The sequence below is a fragment of the Helicoverpa zea genome, chromosome 29, assembly GCF_022581195.2.
Source record: "Helicoverpa zea isolate HzStark_Cry1AcR chromosome 29, ilHelZeax1.1, whole genome shotgun sequence".
Taxonomy (NCBI): Eukaryota; Metazoa; Arthropoda; class Insecta; order Lepidoptera; family Noctuidae; genus Helicoverpa; species Helicoverpa zea.
In genome coordinates, this window is record NC_061480.1 from 5955957 (window position 1) to 5974575 (window position 18619).

The 18619-nt window shown below is 37.4% G+C and overlaps 2 protein-coding genes across 4 annotated transcripts; both read left to right on the top strand.

Annotated features, from left to right (window-relative positions):
• The first annotated feature begins 148 nt into the window (after positions 1-148).
• LOC124644083 (dihydrolipoyllysine-residue succinyltransferase component of 2-oxoglutarate dehydrogenase complex, mitochondrial-like) lies at positions 149-5075 on the top strand. 3 transcript variants are annotated; one of them, XM_047183292.1, is made up of 2 exons: positions 149-297; positions 3226-5075. In XM_047183292.1, exon 2 carries the CDS (start codon positions 3257-3259, stop codon positions 4661-4663), a length of 1407 nt encoding a protein of 468 aa, XP_047039248.1. In that variant the 5' UTR covers positions 149-297; positions 3226-3256; the 3' UTR covers positions 4664-5075. The 3 variants fall into 3 exon arrangements, with proteins under 3 accessions (XP_047039248.1, XP_047039249.1, XP_047039247.1); XM_047183293.1 differs by having other exon boundaries at positions 178-313; XM_047183291.1 differs by having other exon boundaries at positions 183-498.
• Positions 5076-8970: 3895 nt separating this feature from the next.
• LOC124643965 lies at positions 8971-18471 on the top strand. The gene is made up of 11 exons (XM_047183098.1): positions 8971-9933; positions 10459-10696; positions 11083-11263; positions 11720-12667; positions 12744-12906; positions 13927-14082; positions 14711-15236; positions 15650-15782; positions 16128-16227; positions 17340-17504; positions 17975-18471. Exons 1-11 carry the CDS (start codon positions 9049-9051, stop codon positions 18077-18079), a joined length of 3600 nt encoding a protein of 1199 aa, XP_047039054.1. The 5' UTR covers positions 8971-9048; the 3' UTR covers positions 18080-18471.
• The last annotated feature ends 148 nt before the right edge of the window (positions 18472-18619 follow it).

The window sequence follows — 18619 nt, forward strand, 5'->3', positions numbered from 1 at the left end:
CAATATCGCCACCTATTCACGGAGCAGTTTCTAAACGTTGCCTCTAGCTTTTTTCGTCGCGTTCCAAATCTATAACAATGACTTTGAGCATGTTACTGTTGCTACACTACTTACGCTTGTGTGGAAAGTAATATAGCTATCTCGTAGGACTGCAAAAAATTCGATAATGTGATTTGGGGTTTTGACAGGTGCCACCAACTTGAATTGGATGCGAAAGACCAATCGAACCGAGATAAATGTAGGTCCACGGGCCACATCTAAACTCTGAAATTCTCGAAAAGCAGCGTCAAAATATAAGTGAAGTATCAGTTCAGTACGTAGTAACATCAGTGAGAACGCGCTATGCATTGAATAACGCTTGTAAATAGCTAAACAAACTCGAATATCTAACACTGGTCGTGGTTAAAAACTGTCATGAGATCTAAGCTTATGTAACATTTTATGTCCGTAAAATAACGTTGTAAATACCTGATAGCGGTTGTTTACCTCCACCAGAAGGTAAGGGGTACGATTTTACTAATATTTGTGCATCTAGTAGCTCGTGCTTCTAAAGTTAACCTTGAAATGCATCGTGTAGGTGTATGCCGGCCGTGTCCAGCTGTAACACACTAACCAATTAATCACTTTATCTATAATGCGTCCTTGTTAATGAATTCGGCAATTTAGATGGTTGTTTTTGTAATTTTTTGTTATACTTTATCAGATAATCTCTTGCACGACTTTCTGTCAGACACCATGAAATGTCACGCGACTGCTGTTCCATGTTCAAATTCTTCTTTTTTTAAATTCTCATTGCATTAAATGAGGTGACATACCTAATGCAAACATATACAACCTTTTCAATTTAGTGTTCTGATAGAAAGTTGAGCCAAATCAATTTTTTGGCCAACATATTTCAATAACCCTTTTGCTAGACAGGCAAATGAACATGTAATCGTCATGTACACTACACCTATAAACATTTCATTTAAATCACATTAATTAACAATCTTATTTTTTTTCAAATACACCTAATTATTAATTCATAGAAATCTCTGCACTATGTCATGATTAATTCTGATCAGATTATGAATACATATCTTTATCAGTTGCGTGTGATTCTTGTTTACTCATTCCCTGATAAGATTACCACTTGGTTACTGAACTGTCATAGTTTTTTTTACTTTTTTATAATTTATTCTTATCTGCTAGTATTGTTGCTCATTCTCTCTGCCTACTGCTAAATGCAGTGCTCCCCCAATGAGCCAATCAGTAGCCCACTGTTCTATGCTATTCTTCATTATGGTTTATCTAATGTCCTGATAGTAGATTTTGTTAAGTATTCCTAATAAGAATCTGGTGTCTTAGATTATGTTAAGTATTTCTAATAAGAACCTTGTATAAATTAAAGAGGCTGCTATCTCCTCTCTATGGCCTCCAAACACACACTTTCAATGTAATAATTGGCAGAATAACTCAAATGGTGTCGCCATGTCACCTCATAAAAAGTTTGCATCAATTGAAACTTCTTTATTGAACTAAAATTAGATACTACATAATGTATACCTACCTACTTGTATTGTATTTCTTAGTTTCATTGCTATTTTAGAGCCTGCATTTCTTAAAAAAAAATGTCCAGCATCAATTTGTTTTTTTTTTTTTTTGTGATGGAGAGCTTTACAAAAAATATATCTAACTAGCAGTTTTCCCACATTTACATAAAAGAATAGTCAATATTTCACATAGTTCAGTATCTGAAGTACCCACTTGTATAAGATAATTATAGTTATCTAGTATGCAATTATTCATATCAATGAAGTGGTCAATTATAAACGCTAGTCATAAAACTACTCAGTTTTTTGTCAGGACTTTATTGCTCTTCAGATTCATAACTTTGATTCTTTACAATAATGACTAAAAGTTACCTTAGTGACACAGGTGAAACACCAAGTTAGTATCATCAGCCTAGCCTTTACCTTTTTGGGCTGGGTTTTCAGCCTAACTAGATGCAGATGAGTACTGGTGTTTTACAAGGAGCAACTACCTAGCTGACCTCCTCAACCCAGTTGCCCAGGAAAACCAGTTACCAGGGTAACTCAATACCCAGTGGTAAAACTGGTTGTCAGGCTTTCTGGCTTCTGATTTCTAGTAGCGACTGCCCATGTTGTATATTTTGTTTAAAGATCAGCATGTAATGTAATATTCTAGTCTAGACAACAAACTTCCCACTGTAGGGCAAAGTCCTCTTCTCAAATAGATAAGGAATAAACATTGAACTCCACTCTAGTTTAGTACCTATGTTTTGTATACAGAAGACAAAAGTATTTTTACATAGTTATTTTAACCAATAATTCTCTTTTTAACCCACCTAAGAAAAAGGGAGTTTCCCAATCTGCATACCTTAATTATTTTTTTTAACAAGCTGTCGGAGTTCAGGCTAGTTACGAATAAAAGATAATAACCATAAACTGCTCTTTTTCTTACATAATACAGTAACCTGACCTCCTTTTGGACTTTACAGTGTAACTGTTTGTACCAAGATAAACGTTTATTTTATTAATCCGCTACCTGATAACAAGACACACATTTTACTTTATTTACATTACATCATTATGTCTTAGTATAAAGTATAAAGAATACTACCCTAACTCTTAACAGCATGCATTGTTCTCGCCAAAGTCAATGTCGGCTTGCAACTAACTTCAGAGTTCCGAGCAAATGTTCCGAGGGTTAAATGTTCCGAGCCGCCATAAAATTTGGCGTCATCCATAATTAGGACTTATGAATACCGCTATGTAACTCATAAATAGTCAAGTTCGTTCATAAATAATACATGTATGTAACAGTTATCTTCAATGCTATTTACATGCTTTATCTCATAGTCATTACGCAAATGTACAGATTTCCATTATTTACTTATTGTTTAAAACTGAATAGTATAATTTTTCTAAAGGCTAATTTTTGTATTGTTGTAATGGGACGTTTTCTCTCTGCAAGTTTCATTTATTCAAATTGTGTACTCCTTTGCATATAAAATGTGGAAGTAGGTAATTTAACTTCTGATTTAAGAAAGGTTTTTTAAATGGTCTCTATATTTTTCAGTCGAGCATATGTCGCGAATATCTATATGTTGTTTCTGTACACTCTTTTTAGCACATCACATTAATCACCATAATAGAGCCACACTATTTAAAAATTCATAAAGTCAAAAAACTAAATAGTAATTCAAGAAAATCTCAATTCCAGGGTAAAAAAAATCTCATCAAAAATACTCACGATGCTTCGACGCTGCTCCAAGCATCTGCAGACCCTCTACCGGAGGCAGGGGCAAACCCTCCGGTTCAAGTCGACAGAGGCTCCCAAGGTCTTCGGAGCCCTGAGCCAGGCCGCGGCCCGGACCACCCAGCCACGCGTCCTTAGCGCAGCACAAAACCAAATCGCGACCATCCATTTCACCAACCAACTCTTTGCTGAACAGGATGTCATGACTCCAAGCTTCCCCGACTCCGTCTCTGAAGGAGACGCGAAGATCGAAAAGAAGGTCGGCGATGCCGTCGCCATGGATGAGGTCGTCATGGAAATCGAGACGGACAAGACCGCCTTACCCGTCATGGCGCCAGGAAACGGTATCATCAAGGAGTTCTACGTGAAGAACGGTGATACTGTGAAGGCTGGACAGAAGCTGTTCAGGCTGGAGTTGACTGAAGGCGCCCCGCCCCCGAAAGCGGCTGCCCCACCTGCGCCTGAACCTCCTAAGGCTGAGGCTCCTCCTCCACCGCCCCCGGCAGCTGCTGCCCCGCCCCCACCGCCACCACCAGCTGCCGCAGCGCCTCCCCCACCACCACCACCAGCACCTAAGGCGGAAGCTCCTCGCGCAGCTCCCATCTCCTCAATCCCCGTAGCGGCCATCCGTCACGCGCAATCCATCGAAACCGCGACTGTCAAAGTTCCCCCCACTGACTACAGTAAAGAAATGGCGGGAACTCGCACTGAACAGCGCGTCAAGATGAACAGGATGCGTCAGCGTATCGCACAGCGGCTGAAGGAGGCGCAGAACACCAACGCCATGCTTACGACCTTCAACGAGATTGACATGTCTCATATCATGGCCTTCAGGAAGAAGCATCTGGATGCCTTCACCAAGAAACATGGTGTCAAGCTCGGTCTAATGTCTCCGTTCGTAAAGGCAGCAGCCAACGCGTTGATGGACCAGCCCGTCGTCAACGCTGTCATTGAAGACCAGGAAATCATTTACCGTGACTACGTAGACATCTCTGTTGCCGTCGCGACTCCCAAAGGTCTGGTCGTGCCGGTCGTGAGGAACGTACAAAATATGACGTATGCTGACATTGAGCTGACCATCGCTGGCTTAGCAGAGAAAGCCAAGGGCGGCAAGCTAACAATTGAAGAAATGGATGGTGGTACTTTCACTATCAGTAACGGTGGTGTATTCGGTTCCTTGATGGGCACACCCATTATCAACCCTCCTCAATCTGCCATTCTTGGAATGCACGGTATCTTCGAGCGACCAATCGCGCTAAATGGTCAAGTCATAATCCGACCAATGATGTACATCGCGTTGACTTACGACCACAGGCTTATTGACGGTCGTGAAGCTGTCATGTTCCTTAGGAAAATCAAGGAAGGTGTCGAAGACCCAGCGACCATCATTGCTGGTTTGTAAAAAGTATAGAACCAACCGACCAGAAAACTAGCGAGTTACCATAAGATACTGAACAAAGCTTCGCAGGTCGGAGAGAGGGGTTTAAAAATCATGTAAAATATGCAGAATCAATCAGTAGAGTGTTAGATTCCGAAGTGTATGCACGTGCGTTGACAGCTCCGTTAATTTTCTGTTATTTATTGAAGTTCGCCTCGTATTCTGTATATGTATTATTTATCGTGTCTAAGTAATAATTGTCGAGAAGTACACTGTTACCTAAATGTGAAGACATAAAAGCATCGTTTTATTTATTTTTGTTTTAATTTAAAGAAGAATATATCTTAGATATTTTGGGCACGCCTAAGTGGTAAATTTACAGTATTCGACTTTTTAAATGTGTAAAAGCATTCAAATATATGTAATAACATAAAAAGGATATATATTTTATTTATGTAAACCCCGTTTAGGAACTAGAAATTCAAAATTAGCAACATTATTTCTAGCGATGTCAACTTTCACACGATCTATCCATAGTTTCTTTGGTATTTATGTATAGGTCTACTTTTAATTTTTAATTATCAAAGACAGTAGGTACATAAAAACTTGTATCCATACCAGATCAATATCAAGCCATGGGTATTCATTAAGCTAATCTGAAACCTGTGCTTGACATAATCTGATGACAAAATTACTTCATCTTTCCTGTAAATTATCGCTAAATACCAAAATAAATATGTACTCAAGTAGTAAAAATGTGTTAAAACGTCACACGTTTAATTCACACACAATTATTTTCATGTACATGCAAAGACTTCTACCAATGCATCCAATATTACTAATAGACATTATTTTCAATACCCAACACAAAAAAGGTTGATAGGTGTAATTTTGAATGTAGGGAGAATAATATTTGAGTACTATTTTCCCTATTGCACAAATTACAATGAATTCCTCAAATTCAATCAGTAGGCATACTATTTTTAGACTCAGACCGGTAGACATCTTTGCTTTCAGAATAATCTACGTTGAATGGCAGTTGAAAGCTGACCTTCACCTACTTTAGTTTTTTATGTATTTCTGTTGGCGGGAGGCGCACCTATATTGTTGGCGTATGTAGTTGGTATGGATTATGACGTAAATAAAGTACCTACTAGAGATTGAAATTTGTCATTACTTGTATTACTTGTATGGGGCTATTGTCTAAATGTTATTGGTAATAAGGAAATTGATAGATAGATAGAATATTAGGAACAGCGTTAAACGGATTACAGTAGCTACTTAATTAATCTGTCTAATCCTCTATAGGTAACTACTGCCTATGTGCGAGCATTGTTCCATTGCTAGTCCAAGATTTTTTTTTCAAGTTAATTTCACATCTATTTTTTTTTCTTGTCCCAAACATGTGTGTGCAGTTTCTCGCAACGTTTTCTTTTACCCGTGAAAGTCTGGACGACCTGAAATCATTCAAAATCAGGTAAAATGTGATCAAACAAAATAATCAGATTAATGAAACTTTATGAAAGAAATAGGTTCATAATAAACATATTAAGTATAATTTAAAGTTGTTAATTGACATCAAGTTTGGCAAAAACCAAGACCGAGGTAATACAAACCGGATATTATTAAGCGCCTACTTTTTTGTTAATTGAAGTAAGTAGGTAGGTCAACTGTCAATTTGGTAATGTGTTTTCGAGTAGGCGTTAGAACTGATAGCGCGGCGGTACAAACTGCTTTCAATTAAATTAATTTGTTTGCTAATAGCTGAAATAAGTGACAGTGTGTGTGTAATATTCAGAATAACCTCAGATGCGATTTTCTTATCGAATTAATGAATGACTTCCTTATGTACTTTCCCTATTTGCTCTTAATACATGTATACGTAGGCACTTACACTTCGTATATTCTCCCTTATTTACTACCTTATCTACTAAGCTGTGTACTTCATTAGTCCTTACTTACCTACCAGGGGCCCGATTCTCCTAATTTTACTTAGCGCCATACGATTCACGTTCGACTCGATTCGACTGAGATCCAATCCCGACTCGATTACGATTGAAGCGTATGTGGCATTCCGCTATTTTTTCTTTGAAATAAACGTTTTTATCCTTTTCTGTCATTCAATAATGAATCGTTTTGTCTGTAAATGACTTACGATTGCAAAATGATTGTACAGCAAACTACCGTATAGACCAAAATCACCAAAATAGCAGACCAATCGCACACCAATCAAATGTCAATCGAATACGATTGGTCTTTTATTAGTAGCAGAATGCCCGATATGGTTAAAACTGCCATTGCGATCATATTGCGATTCGTTTTCTATTCAATTTTGACATTATTAACTTAGGAGAATCGGGCCCCTGAGGTCCTGAATTTATTAAATGTAAGTAGGAACATTCACTTATGTTTTTCAACCATAACATAACTGTTGCCCAGAAACTTATTATTCACTCCAATAGTATTTACTTTGCGGGCTAAAATAATCAGCAAGGTGACCCGCTAATTACATAAAAATTAACGAAGATCTAAGAAAAACAAAATAATGAAGTTTAAAAAAAAAAAACTCCCGCGCTTCTGAGTTGCCAGTTTTTAATTTCAACAAATAATATTCTGTTTAAACGTCACTGATATTCTCGTTAATCCGCAAACCATATCAATGTTTGAAATAACCGTTTCCATAGCAACGCCATTTGTGTACAAGACTAAGCGAGTGACGGTGTTATAAAAATGCTTAAGAAATTCAATTAATTTTATATAATTCACTTTCAAGTCACAGTTGTAAATAAATTCATATTTTTCTATGGAGATTTTTGGTGAAGCCCGTGAGAATTTTCTGGAATTTGAAATTATGTCAAGGTAAGAAATAATTGGTTGAAATTATTTATTCATAATGTTTTGCGTTCCACCACGTGAAAGTTTCGCACTGTCATCGATTCTCTGTGACTTACTCATAAGGCTTATTTAGGTCAGTTTTTAATGCTTTTCTTTGGGTAGTAAGTACCTATATAGTACGATATTGACTTACTGATGTGTTAGTAAAAATATTACATAGGCAAGTATTTGGGTTTTGGACTAAATTGAGATTAGATTGACCTCAATTTGCTCGAAATTAAATTTCAACCGATTTGAAAAACATGTCCTAAATAGCCCGTTTATAGGGGTACTCTAGTGGGAGTAGTTCCCATGCAACGCGGGTAAAACGGCTGGCGGAGGCTAATTACTACTGAAAGATGAATTTTTGAATTCCTCCTCCTTTAAAAGTCGGAAAAAAAAACAAAGTTCTTTGACGATATTTTTTAAGCTAAGTTAAAACATTTTTAACATGATTATTACTAAGACGGAAGAATTTGGTTCTTAATGAATAAGGAAGAAGGAAGGTGAGCTTTGTAATCTAATGGAAATGTTTTCTTATTGATCAATAGTACTTAAGTAATTAATTGTACCTATGTATATTCGGCGTCAAGTAAATTGAATTTGTGAACGCCATTTGACGCCCTATGCTTCTTGCGCTACGTATATTTTTATAGCTCGCCAGTCCATTTCAGAAAACCTCTAACCAATTTTGGACAAGCAAAGCCTCAAGACAGATCTGTTAGAAAATGCAAAAGTCGAATAGCTAAGTTAAACAAACAGAATTTTCAGCTTTATGATTACATAGCTACTAGCCGTTTTCCCACGGGAACTACTGCCCATACCGTGATAAAATGTAGCCTATGTTACTCGGGAAGAGTGTAGCGCCCCAACAGTGAAATATTTTTTCAAATCGTTTCAGTACTTTCGGAGCCTTTAGGGTACAAACATATAAATGTGTCCCCTTTTTATTATATTAGTATAGATAGGTATAGATTTAGATAACTATCGTGTACATCACATCGTAATGGTCTAGGTACCTACGCACTAGGTTTATGAATAATGACTTTTTGACGTACCGTAGTCTGTCATCATCCGCCTACGACTTTTGTTTACCCTATATAATTAGTTAATCCCTACCCTAATACTCTAATGCCCGTTTTCACCAACAATCTCTTAATCTAAGTGCCACTTAGAATAAGGGCTCTCCCAATTTTGACATAAATAACTATGGATAAGGGACACCTAAACTTTGGTGAAAACGAAATTCTTATTAAGTGTTCCGTAAATGCTTTTAGGGGATCCCTAAATTTAGGTATTTGTTGGTGAAAATGGGCATAAGTACTTAAGTACCTAGTTGTTTTTAACTTTTTCAGTGTTACGAATTTTCCTTTTTTATACTCATACATACTAGGGGTTCTCCGCGATTTTTCACCCGCAACTACTTCTCGGATCCAAAAATTCTTAACGTGTTTCCATTTTTTAAAGCACGTATCTAAAATATGTTTAACACTATATGTAATAACTCCGATCTTTAAAATTCTAGCTAAGTAAAAATGCAGACTACAGTAAAGAAACCTAGCGAGTCAAAAGTAAAAAGAGAAAAGGTAACAAAAGACGACGCTACAAAAGTACCTCAAGATGATAAACTTAAAAAGACTTCTTACACCATTTCAACACCAAGGAACTTTGTTCAGAAATCCACTACCGCCGACATTTATGGGCAAAAGAAAAAAAGTGTTACACAGACTGCGAAAACACCTAGAAAGTCTACTGGTTCATATACGGCCAGCAATGTATCCCCAATGAAGGATTTACTAAAATCTTCACCTTCTTCTACTACCCAAAGTGCTCGAAGCGAATCCAAGATGGCCACGCCTAAAACCACGTCATCCAGATATTCGACACCAAGAAGTAAAGATTTTGGAGTCGCAGTCAATTCGCCAATTGTGAAACGAAAATTGAATATGGATTTGAGAAGTGAAGGCAGTTTTGTGAAAGATTTGTCCAAAGATAAGAAGGAGAGGGAGAGGAGTTTCATCAAAGACGTTCCCAAAGATAGGAAGGAAAAAGAAAGGAGTTTTATAAAAGATACTCCGAAAAGCAGAAAGGAAAAAGAAGGTAGTTTTATCAAAGATACTCCTAAAAGTAGAAAGGAAAAAGAAGGTAGTTTTATTATGGACAAAGGTAGAAAAGAGAGGGAACGGAGTTTTATAAAAGAAAAAGAAGTACCCAGAGAAAGGAAAGATAAAGATACTACAAAAGGTTCAGGTGAAAGACAACGAACGAAAACGAGGACTTTAGATGAAAGTGAAGTTAAAATGTTGAATTCTAACGCGGCCAATAATTCTGAGATGCTCAATCTGGCACATAAGTTAAGCGCAAAGCCTAAAGCGTTTTACATTGACTTGGATGATGAAAAACCTAGTCACAGTAAAAAGGTAAGGAATTTGTTTTTATTCAGTCTTCTTTGTATTTATTAGTACACTACAAAAATACGCTTATTCGTCTTACGTCACCAACATAGTTAGCCTTTTTCTAACTATGTTGGTCAAAAAATCAAAAAAAATAAATCAAAAGTCATTTATTCAAACTTGGCTGCAAAATAGCACTTTTCGAACGTCAAAAAAAATAAATTTACAAAAGACAGCCCCCAAAACCCTTCACCACTTCCTATGTGTGACGGTATGTGTGATGAGGTGACGGCTTCCAGTCTTTTACATGGAGCGACTGCCTATCTGACCTTCTTAACCCATTTACCTAGCATCCTTCGGTAGGACTAGTCAGACCTTCTGGCTTCTGGGTACCAGCAAGGGTTGCCAAATATGTTCAATGTCAGCCTGGATCCACCCAACTCATCATAAGACGGTCGATACCCATTGCGACTTTCACGTCTGAGACTATTACTTATCTACGAGTATTTATAAATTTGTACACACTCTTCATAATTTGTACCTTCTCTTCAGACACCACCAAACAAGCTTTCAAGTGATGAAGACATGAGTTACGAAGACGATTTCGAGAGCTACGAGTCAGATTTTGACTCTTATCACAGTTCCACACATAGTGAACAAAATGCCAGTGATGAGAGAAATGAACAAGCGGAAGATGATGATGATGATGATGATGATGATGATGATAGTGAAAGCGAAGCCGTTGAGACATCAAAGGAAGTGAAGGATGATGAAAATATGTTGGATTCAGGTGAGGATAAGAATAAGACAGCCTTTTGAATATCACAAGATTTGGTAAGAAAAACAGTATACATTGATATTCGTTCGGGAAAATGACTTTTAAACGACTTCCTAAGATGACCGAACGAGCGGCCACGTACATAATATTTTTTCTATAGCAATTAATCTTTATAAAAAAAAAAACAACACTAGGGACCATTTTAACTGGTTTTTGATAAAATGTCAGTTAGTTATCTGACAGTTAATGCTATCTGCTAGAATCTAGATGAAGGCTGCTTATAATTTCTAACAGATAGTGCTTTCCTAGACCTGTGAAACCAAAAGTTATCTCTATGATAAGACCTGAGGCTATCAGAGACTTTATCAGTAACTCGAGAAACTGTTACAATATTGCAGGTAGCTTCGATCTCCGAGACCGTTCAGCAAACAAATCGAAGCCAGCAGTCTTAGACTTTATCCTGGAGACAGCAGAAGTCGGAGAGAAGCCTAGTTCCTTGACCGACGAGGGTTTCCAAGAGATGAGCAGCTCGAGCGCTGTGTCCAGCATCAGGACTGTTCATACTGATGTGCTTGACAGGTAAGGGGGTCGTAAGGTCAAATTGGGGTAAGATTTCCCGAGATTCGAGTTTCTAGATGGACGGACGATCTGATCAAAAGCCGGGAAGCAATGGATGCGGATTGTTGAAGATCGAACTAACTGGCGAACCTTGGGGAAAGCTTTTGTCAAGTTGTAGACGTCTGTGCGCTAAAACGACGATGCAATGGACTTGTGGTCATAGGTTAGGGTATATTTAACACTTTCGTGCTCCGCCCATAGTAGGAGAAGGGAGATGTGACTATACCATTATTAACAAAAAGGACTTGTTCTCAATGTGTGGGCTGCTAGCTAGATTACCAAATTAAGAAGCGGATTTGTTATAGTCTCTTCAAATTAAAGTTCTTATTAAATAACGTTCCTGCTCCGATCTTGGCTAAGGGGCCTTCACGATAGTCAAGCAGGTACTAATGAAATGTAACTTTTATTTACTTTCAGACCACTTTTCATCGATTTTACAAAATCAAAAGAAACACGCCGAAAGAAAAGGATAGGGGACAGATTAAGACAACGAGCCAAAGATCTCCTTAGCATAATAACTCTACATGAAATGTCATACACTTTGTTCGAAATGAAACCTATTTCGTACGACCTTTATATGGCAACATTTGGACGATCGAACTATACCCAAGTCGCTGTTCAGACGTTTGAAGATGGAATCTCAGAAGAGGTTCAAACAGATGAGGTTGAATGTGAACATAAGTGGACCCAACATCCAGTGGAATTCACAAAACATGATATTTGCATAAAGCAAAAAGTCGAAACTCGAAAATATAGCAAAAATATGGAAGATTATTTAACTAAATTCACATTTTTGACGACTCAAAATGTCGATGTCGAGATAAATAATGCGATTAATGTAGATGCAAGTTATAATACAGATCCGTTAAGAATATATTTTGAACAGAAAGATGGCGTCGGGCCCAATGAAATGTTGCCATATGAAACATATAAGTCGAAATTAAAGAATAAAGATTACAATACTCATAGACTCGGAAAGTTTTTGAAGAAAATCGAAAGTAGGATAAGTAACGTTTTGAACAGTAATAGTGGCAACACTGAATTATCCGAATTAAATATTTCGAAATACCCTTTTAGTAAAGGGTATGTTTCTATTTCTCCTAAGCTTATAAAAACAGAAAAACTATCATTTTTGAATAACACAAAAATATCTCAAATGTATTTTTCTGAAACGAAATCCAATTTAATAATGACGGTTCACAAAAAAGGTCAGAATGCGCAGCTGAAGAAGTGTGTTATTTGTCTATGGGATATTAGTGTTGCCATACGAGAACCCATAAAACTACTAACAGCCATAGATAATGTAGCTCTAGGAAGATTAAAAGGTAGTACAGATGGATATTTCGTCGCTGCTTTGGAGGATGGGTAAATACATTATTTATTTTCTACCAAAAAATAATAATTTGATAAGTAAATAATCATTTTGTTACTTTAATTTCAGATCAATACACCTATGGGATCTCTCAGAAGAACCAACATGGCGTGACGATGTTGCCAGTGACGAGAAATCTACCAAGGTAGAAGAAATAAATGAAGAAGGCCTCACAGATTTCGAAAGACACCGGGAGTGGAATAAAAGGAATATTAACGTTGGTTTTGATGAGGTAGGTTACTAAAAAGTTCGTGCCAAATAACTTTGCATTTCTGAAGTTCATATATATTATGATCATAATGTAAATTGTGTTAGTTTAAATTCTTTACAAACAAATCTTCTCGACAAGATCTACCTCTATATGAATAAATTTGCAAGGAGTCAAATGGCTTTTGAAATGCTCTTGTAGCAATCCTTTGTCTGCCTTGAGATCTGTGAACTTAATTTATATTTCTTCCCATATACCATGGTCTCCTAATAAATCGGTTATCCTTTATCTATACATATAATAAAATGATAGGAAAGTCAAAACTGTACATTGAATATTTTTTTTAAAAGAATACTTGGGGGGTGATCCATAATCGATACTGAACCCAAATATGTAGTTTTTAGAATTTTTGTCTGTATGTCTGTTTGTCTGTATGTTTGTCCCGGATAAACTCAAAAAGTACTGCATGGATTTAAATCAAATTTTGCATGTCTATTACCTGGGGGCCAGTTCAACACATAGGCTATATATTATCACGCTATCACCTATGGGGGTTGAGCAATGAATGATTAAATAAACGAAATTGGAAATTCTATATTGCTCACGCAGACGAAGTCGCGGGCAACAGCTAGTCTTTAAATAACTATCCTGATTTTTTACCGACTTTCCAAAAATTTTATAGTATAGAATAATAGTTTATTTGCAACGGAATGTAGGTACAATAATATAAATACAGATGTTACAAAAATGCAATTGGAGATCCTTGTATATTCTACCTTAACTTAGGCATGCAAAAATAGAAACATTGATTAATTACAACAAGTTATAAATTACATTAATACATTAGGTTACTTACAATATTCAAATTGGATGTTATGTCATGTCTATTTTATCTCTTACAAATTCAGAGATGGAATAATAACATTTATTTAATAAGTAGGACGTTTTTTTTTTTTTTTAAGATTGACATGGATTCATTTTTAATGCTACCCATGTCAATCTTCAAAGTTTGAATCTATTTGAAAGTTTGAATGTTATTTTCAGCACAGCATACCCTGCGCCCTACAATCATGCGCGTTCACAAACAGCGCGTACAATATGTGCGGTAGTGACGTCACAGGCCGTGTCGTCGGCTTGGAGCTGGCTGGTGACGCACATGCGCTACTCACACAGGAGGGCGGACGTAGGATTGTGGGACAGGTAAGATTTTATTTATTGAAGTCTATGTAGGTAGCTTTCACCAGCGTTTTCAAGTGGCTTCCTGGGGAAACTTCTTCTAGCATAAAAAGTAGCGACAGACGCAGGACGCAGGATTATAGGACAGGTAAGGTCATAGTTTTGAGTTTGAAAATAGAACTGTGAATAAACTTCGTGTGCGGTAGTGACGTCACAGGCCGTGTCGTTGGCTTGGAGCTGGCTGGTGACGCTCATGCGCTACTTACACAAGAGGGGGGACGTAGGATTGTGGGACAGGTAAGGTCGTAGTTTTGAATTTTGGAAATAGAACTGAGTAGGTACAGTGTGTATGTTCCGAAATATAACTGGCCAGAGCTCATGGTGTCATGAATCCTACGCCATATTGTACCAGTAAAGTATTCCAGGCGTCATCACCCCTGGCCAGTATAAGAGGCCATATTTAGAACTACAGACAAAATACGTCGTCCAGTGACGTCACGGACTGTGTTAATCTTTAGCTTAGAGATCGCCATAGCATATAAATAAGAAGCGCTTTTATTTCTTCAAGAAAAGCTTTTTAGTATACATAAACTATGTAGTACTTAAGTAGAAGTGACTTGAAACCAACAAGTATTTTTTTTTCTAATTTCAGGTGGTAACACTACAAAGTATAGGCGTCCTAACAATATGGTCGATAGTACAGCAAAAGTCCAAAACCGTACCACCAGACATCGGTAAAGCTTACTGGTCCAAAATGAAACTCGAGAAAAATCAATCAATAAACTTACTAGACCACATTGATCTACCTTTAAAAGACCCACAAAATGATGAAATAAAAAGAAACTTTAATTTAAACGCAGCTAAAAGAAGAATATTAAATAAAAAACAAGAAAAGTCGATACTTAAAAAAGAATTTTCTCGCCCAAAATTCGCCATTAGTTTTGACTTTGACACTGACAGTGACAGGCCAACAAGTGCTGCCAGTGCTAAAATTAAACGAGTGTTGTCAGTGGAAAAAAATGTTGCTGAAAACTGGGAAAGTGGTGTCGTTTGTGGGGGCTTGAAAGTAATGAATTGGAAAGATCGCGATAATTATTTGATTGCGAAGAACTGTGGGGAGGTTTTGTGTTGCAAGAGGATTCTTGGTGCGGTTAAAGTGAACAAGTTTTGTGTTGCAAGTAAGTAAATGTTGTAGACTGAGTATTAGGTTCTACAAGGTTTAACCAAAAAATAGTAGGAAAATAGTCAAGATCTTTTTAGTCCGTCGTATGTTGAGACTAATCGACTTATATGGGTGGCTCATTGGAGGAGCAGTTTATAGCAATTGCCTAAATCAGCCGAATAACTCTGTATTGGTCAAAACCGCATGAAAATCCTTTCAGCAATTTAAGAGCATATTGTGTTTAGTCAGTCAGCTCCAGCATTTTTAACCGACTCCATAAAGAGATCCAGTTTATTTTCTTCTATAACATGAAACTAACACAGAAGTTTTTCTACCAAAGCAGCATTTATAACCGACTTCCAAGACAGGACGTGGTTTTCCATTATCACAGCTAAATTTAAACCAATAAGTATTTTATCTTTTTCACAGCCGACGCATCATCAGTGACCTGCATAGAAGTGTCTCCGCATAGGCTGCCATATTTCCTAGCAGCTACTGATGCTGGTACCATCAGTGTGTGCTCACTGGTGGAGAACAGGGTCCTACTAACGCTGGATTGTAGGTGAGTGTTGCCATTAATCGGTCAAACGCGGAATTACCTTCAATCTAAAAAGAGGAATTATTTTGTATAAAAAGAGAGCAAGATGAGAGATTTTTGAATTAAATTGTAAATTGTAATTATAGTAATAGTAATTCTGATATTATTTTTTGTGTGATAAATTAAAGCACATAAGTTTGTGTACTTAAGCAAGTGTTGTATCGTTTTCGATGATTGCCCCTATTGCTTCTAGAAATGTGGACACCATATAAACTTGAAACGTCGTAATTCAACCTTCTCAATTAGGTTAAAAAGCCTATGTCCTGTGGATTGATATATTATTAAATCGACGTATGCTTTTGTCTTTAGGAACATCCAGCCGAAGGATGTTGAGAAATACCAGTCAGATCATAAAGGAAGATACATCAGCAGTGTGTCTACTAAAGCGCATGGCGATTCAGGCTCCAGGGTAAGTTGATCAAATATTCACTTTTAAAGCCTTCAAGGTTACTTAACTGGCATCTGAATTCAGAAAATGTTTCAGTAATGTAAGGCTATACCTTATCCCTGAATGATATTTCTGCTATGTTACTGATAAAACTTAGAGAAAGGTGCGCATCTAGTTATCTGCTACTTGTCAATGTCTTTTTTAACGTCCGTGCTATAAATGGGGGTCCCCCATTTCCTACCCACTTTTATCGTTTATTTTCTCACTGTTGTGTTGAGTACTCGCATAGCGGGATTGGAGTCTCAGGTTTCCCGAGTAGGGCCGAAATCGCATTGTGGGTTTTTAGAAACTATCCCAAAACAGCCTGTTGTCCGGAACTTACTGAAGTATACACTCGTGTATCGGAGAGCACGTTAATGTCGGTCCTGCTAGTGATCTCTCTCCGGTGGTGTAGGATTGCCGTTCTATCGGGCATGACAGTGAAGGAATAGCGAGTGCACCTGTGTATGCGCAAATGTGCGTGCACTATAATATGTCCTGCGTAGCTGACTGATCTCTTAAAGGAATAGCCACCGTGGCTGAAATTCTACTCGTCATTATTATTAAATTTTTATTCTTAAAAATAACTGAAATACCCCTTAGGAGTTAATGGTGCGTTTCATGACTTGCGGTGGCAGTTCGAACATGGCAATAGGTTTTGGAGACGGAAGACCTAAGAAAGTTGCCATTATACCCAGAAATGCACCGCTTAATCCACATGTAATATTTATTATTAAAAGTTGATTTAATTACTTAGTAGCTGTTCACGGTGTAACAGTGTGTTTAAGTAGTTCCCACGGGAAGCGGGTGAAACCGGAAGTGGAATAATTATTGATCAAAATAGCGTGTATAACTTGTATTTAGTGTAAAAAGATAAATAGTTTTAGTCGATATTTATTAGTATGTAAATCTTACTACTTATTAGGAATAATGTAGTCCCACATTCAGTAAATTATTACTTGAGAAAAAAAAACAATGTATGCGTCATAAATAAAAACATTGAAGTTCTAGAAAAGCCTGTTTATCGCGAAAGTAGAAGTCTTTGCGTCACAAAAATGAATGGCAACTCATAATATACTTTATTTTCTCCCCAGCTATCCGTAACATCCCTCTCCTGGTCCCACATTAACCCGTGCTGTGTGTTCGCGTCGCTACAAGACGACAGCATCGTCGAGTGGGAGCTATCCTTCAGCGACATCTACGCGAAGTGCGCGCACGCGGCCGCCGCAAGGTGCTGTGACGCCGGGGATAGTACACTGGTAAGTTACTAGTAAGAATAGTTCTGTGTAAAAATTATCGTGATTTATTATGCCAGGATTCTGAGAATATCGGGCAGATTTTAATATCATCTGCCTAGCCTATTCCCAAGTATGTTGGGTTTGGCTTCCAGTCTAACCGGATGCAACTGAGTACCAATGTGCCACATGAAGAGAATGCCTATGTGTTTTTCTTAACCCAGTTACCCGGGCAGCCCGATAGCTAGCCCTTGGCAGGACTGGTTGTAAGTCTTCCTGGCTTGTCTACCCATAACGACTGCTTAAGATGTTCAGATGACAGCCGGAACTCACGGTTTTAATATGTCTTACGAAAACTCGTCATGATTGAGAGTCACCTATCCATAGACAGAAAGCGCCAAGCGTTGCTTAACCTTAAGATTGGACATAAACGAAAGAATAGGTGACATTAGTCCTTGCTTTATCTACCTACTTACTTATTTCTCTGTTCCCAGGCCCTGTTAACCCCAGAAGGAGAGGTGCAAGTCCACAAACTGACGAACGAACATCGAACCAAGGAGTTTTTACTACTCTTCGAAAAGTACCTCGCACTTTTGTAAATACATATTAGTGCATATATTGTATGTAGTTCTCGCCAAACTTTTTCCGTTACGGAACATTGCGGTGAAATAATTTTAACCGACTTCAGAAACTGAGGTTCTCAGTTTGAACTGCATGTTTGTTTGTACTCAATTATCTCGCGTTTGGATGGATTGATTTTGACGCGGTTTTCAGCATAGTATTTGTCAGACCCAGGAGAAGGTTTAGGGTATATTAACTGACAAAAGTAACCAAAAACCTTAAAAAAAAATTAAAGCGACTTCAAAATGCACTGAAAAATACGGCCCGCCAAAGAGTTTGGCGAGAACTCGTAATATTATGTAATTTTTTTTTCATAATGTTGTTAAGTAATACACTATGATCTCTTAGTTTAGTAAACAATTTAGATGAATTAATGTTGTTTCATTTTTATTTCCTTTTTCAAAACGTAAAAAAATCTTGACTTAGAGATGTACGGTAGACTGCACATCAGTGGTAACTGTCATGCACCTTAACTCAAAAACTTTTCCTAAAAAACTGTTACCACTGACCTGAAGTTG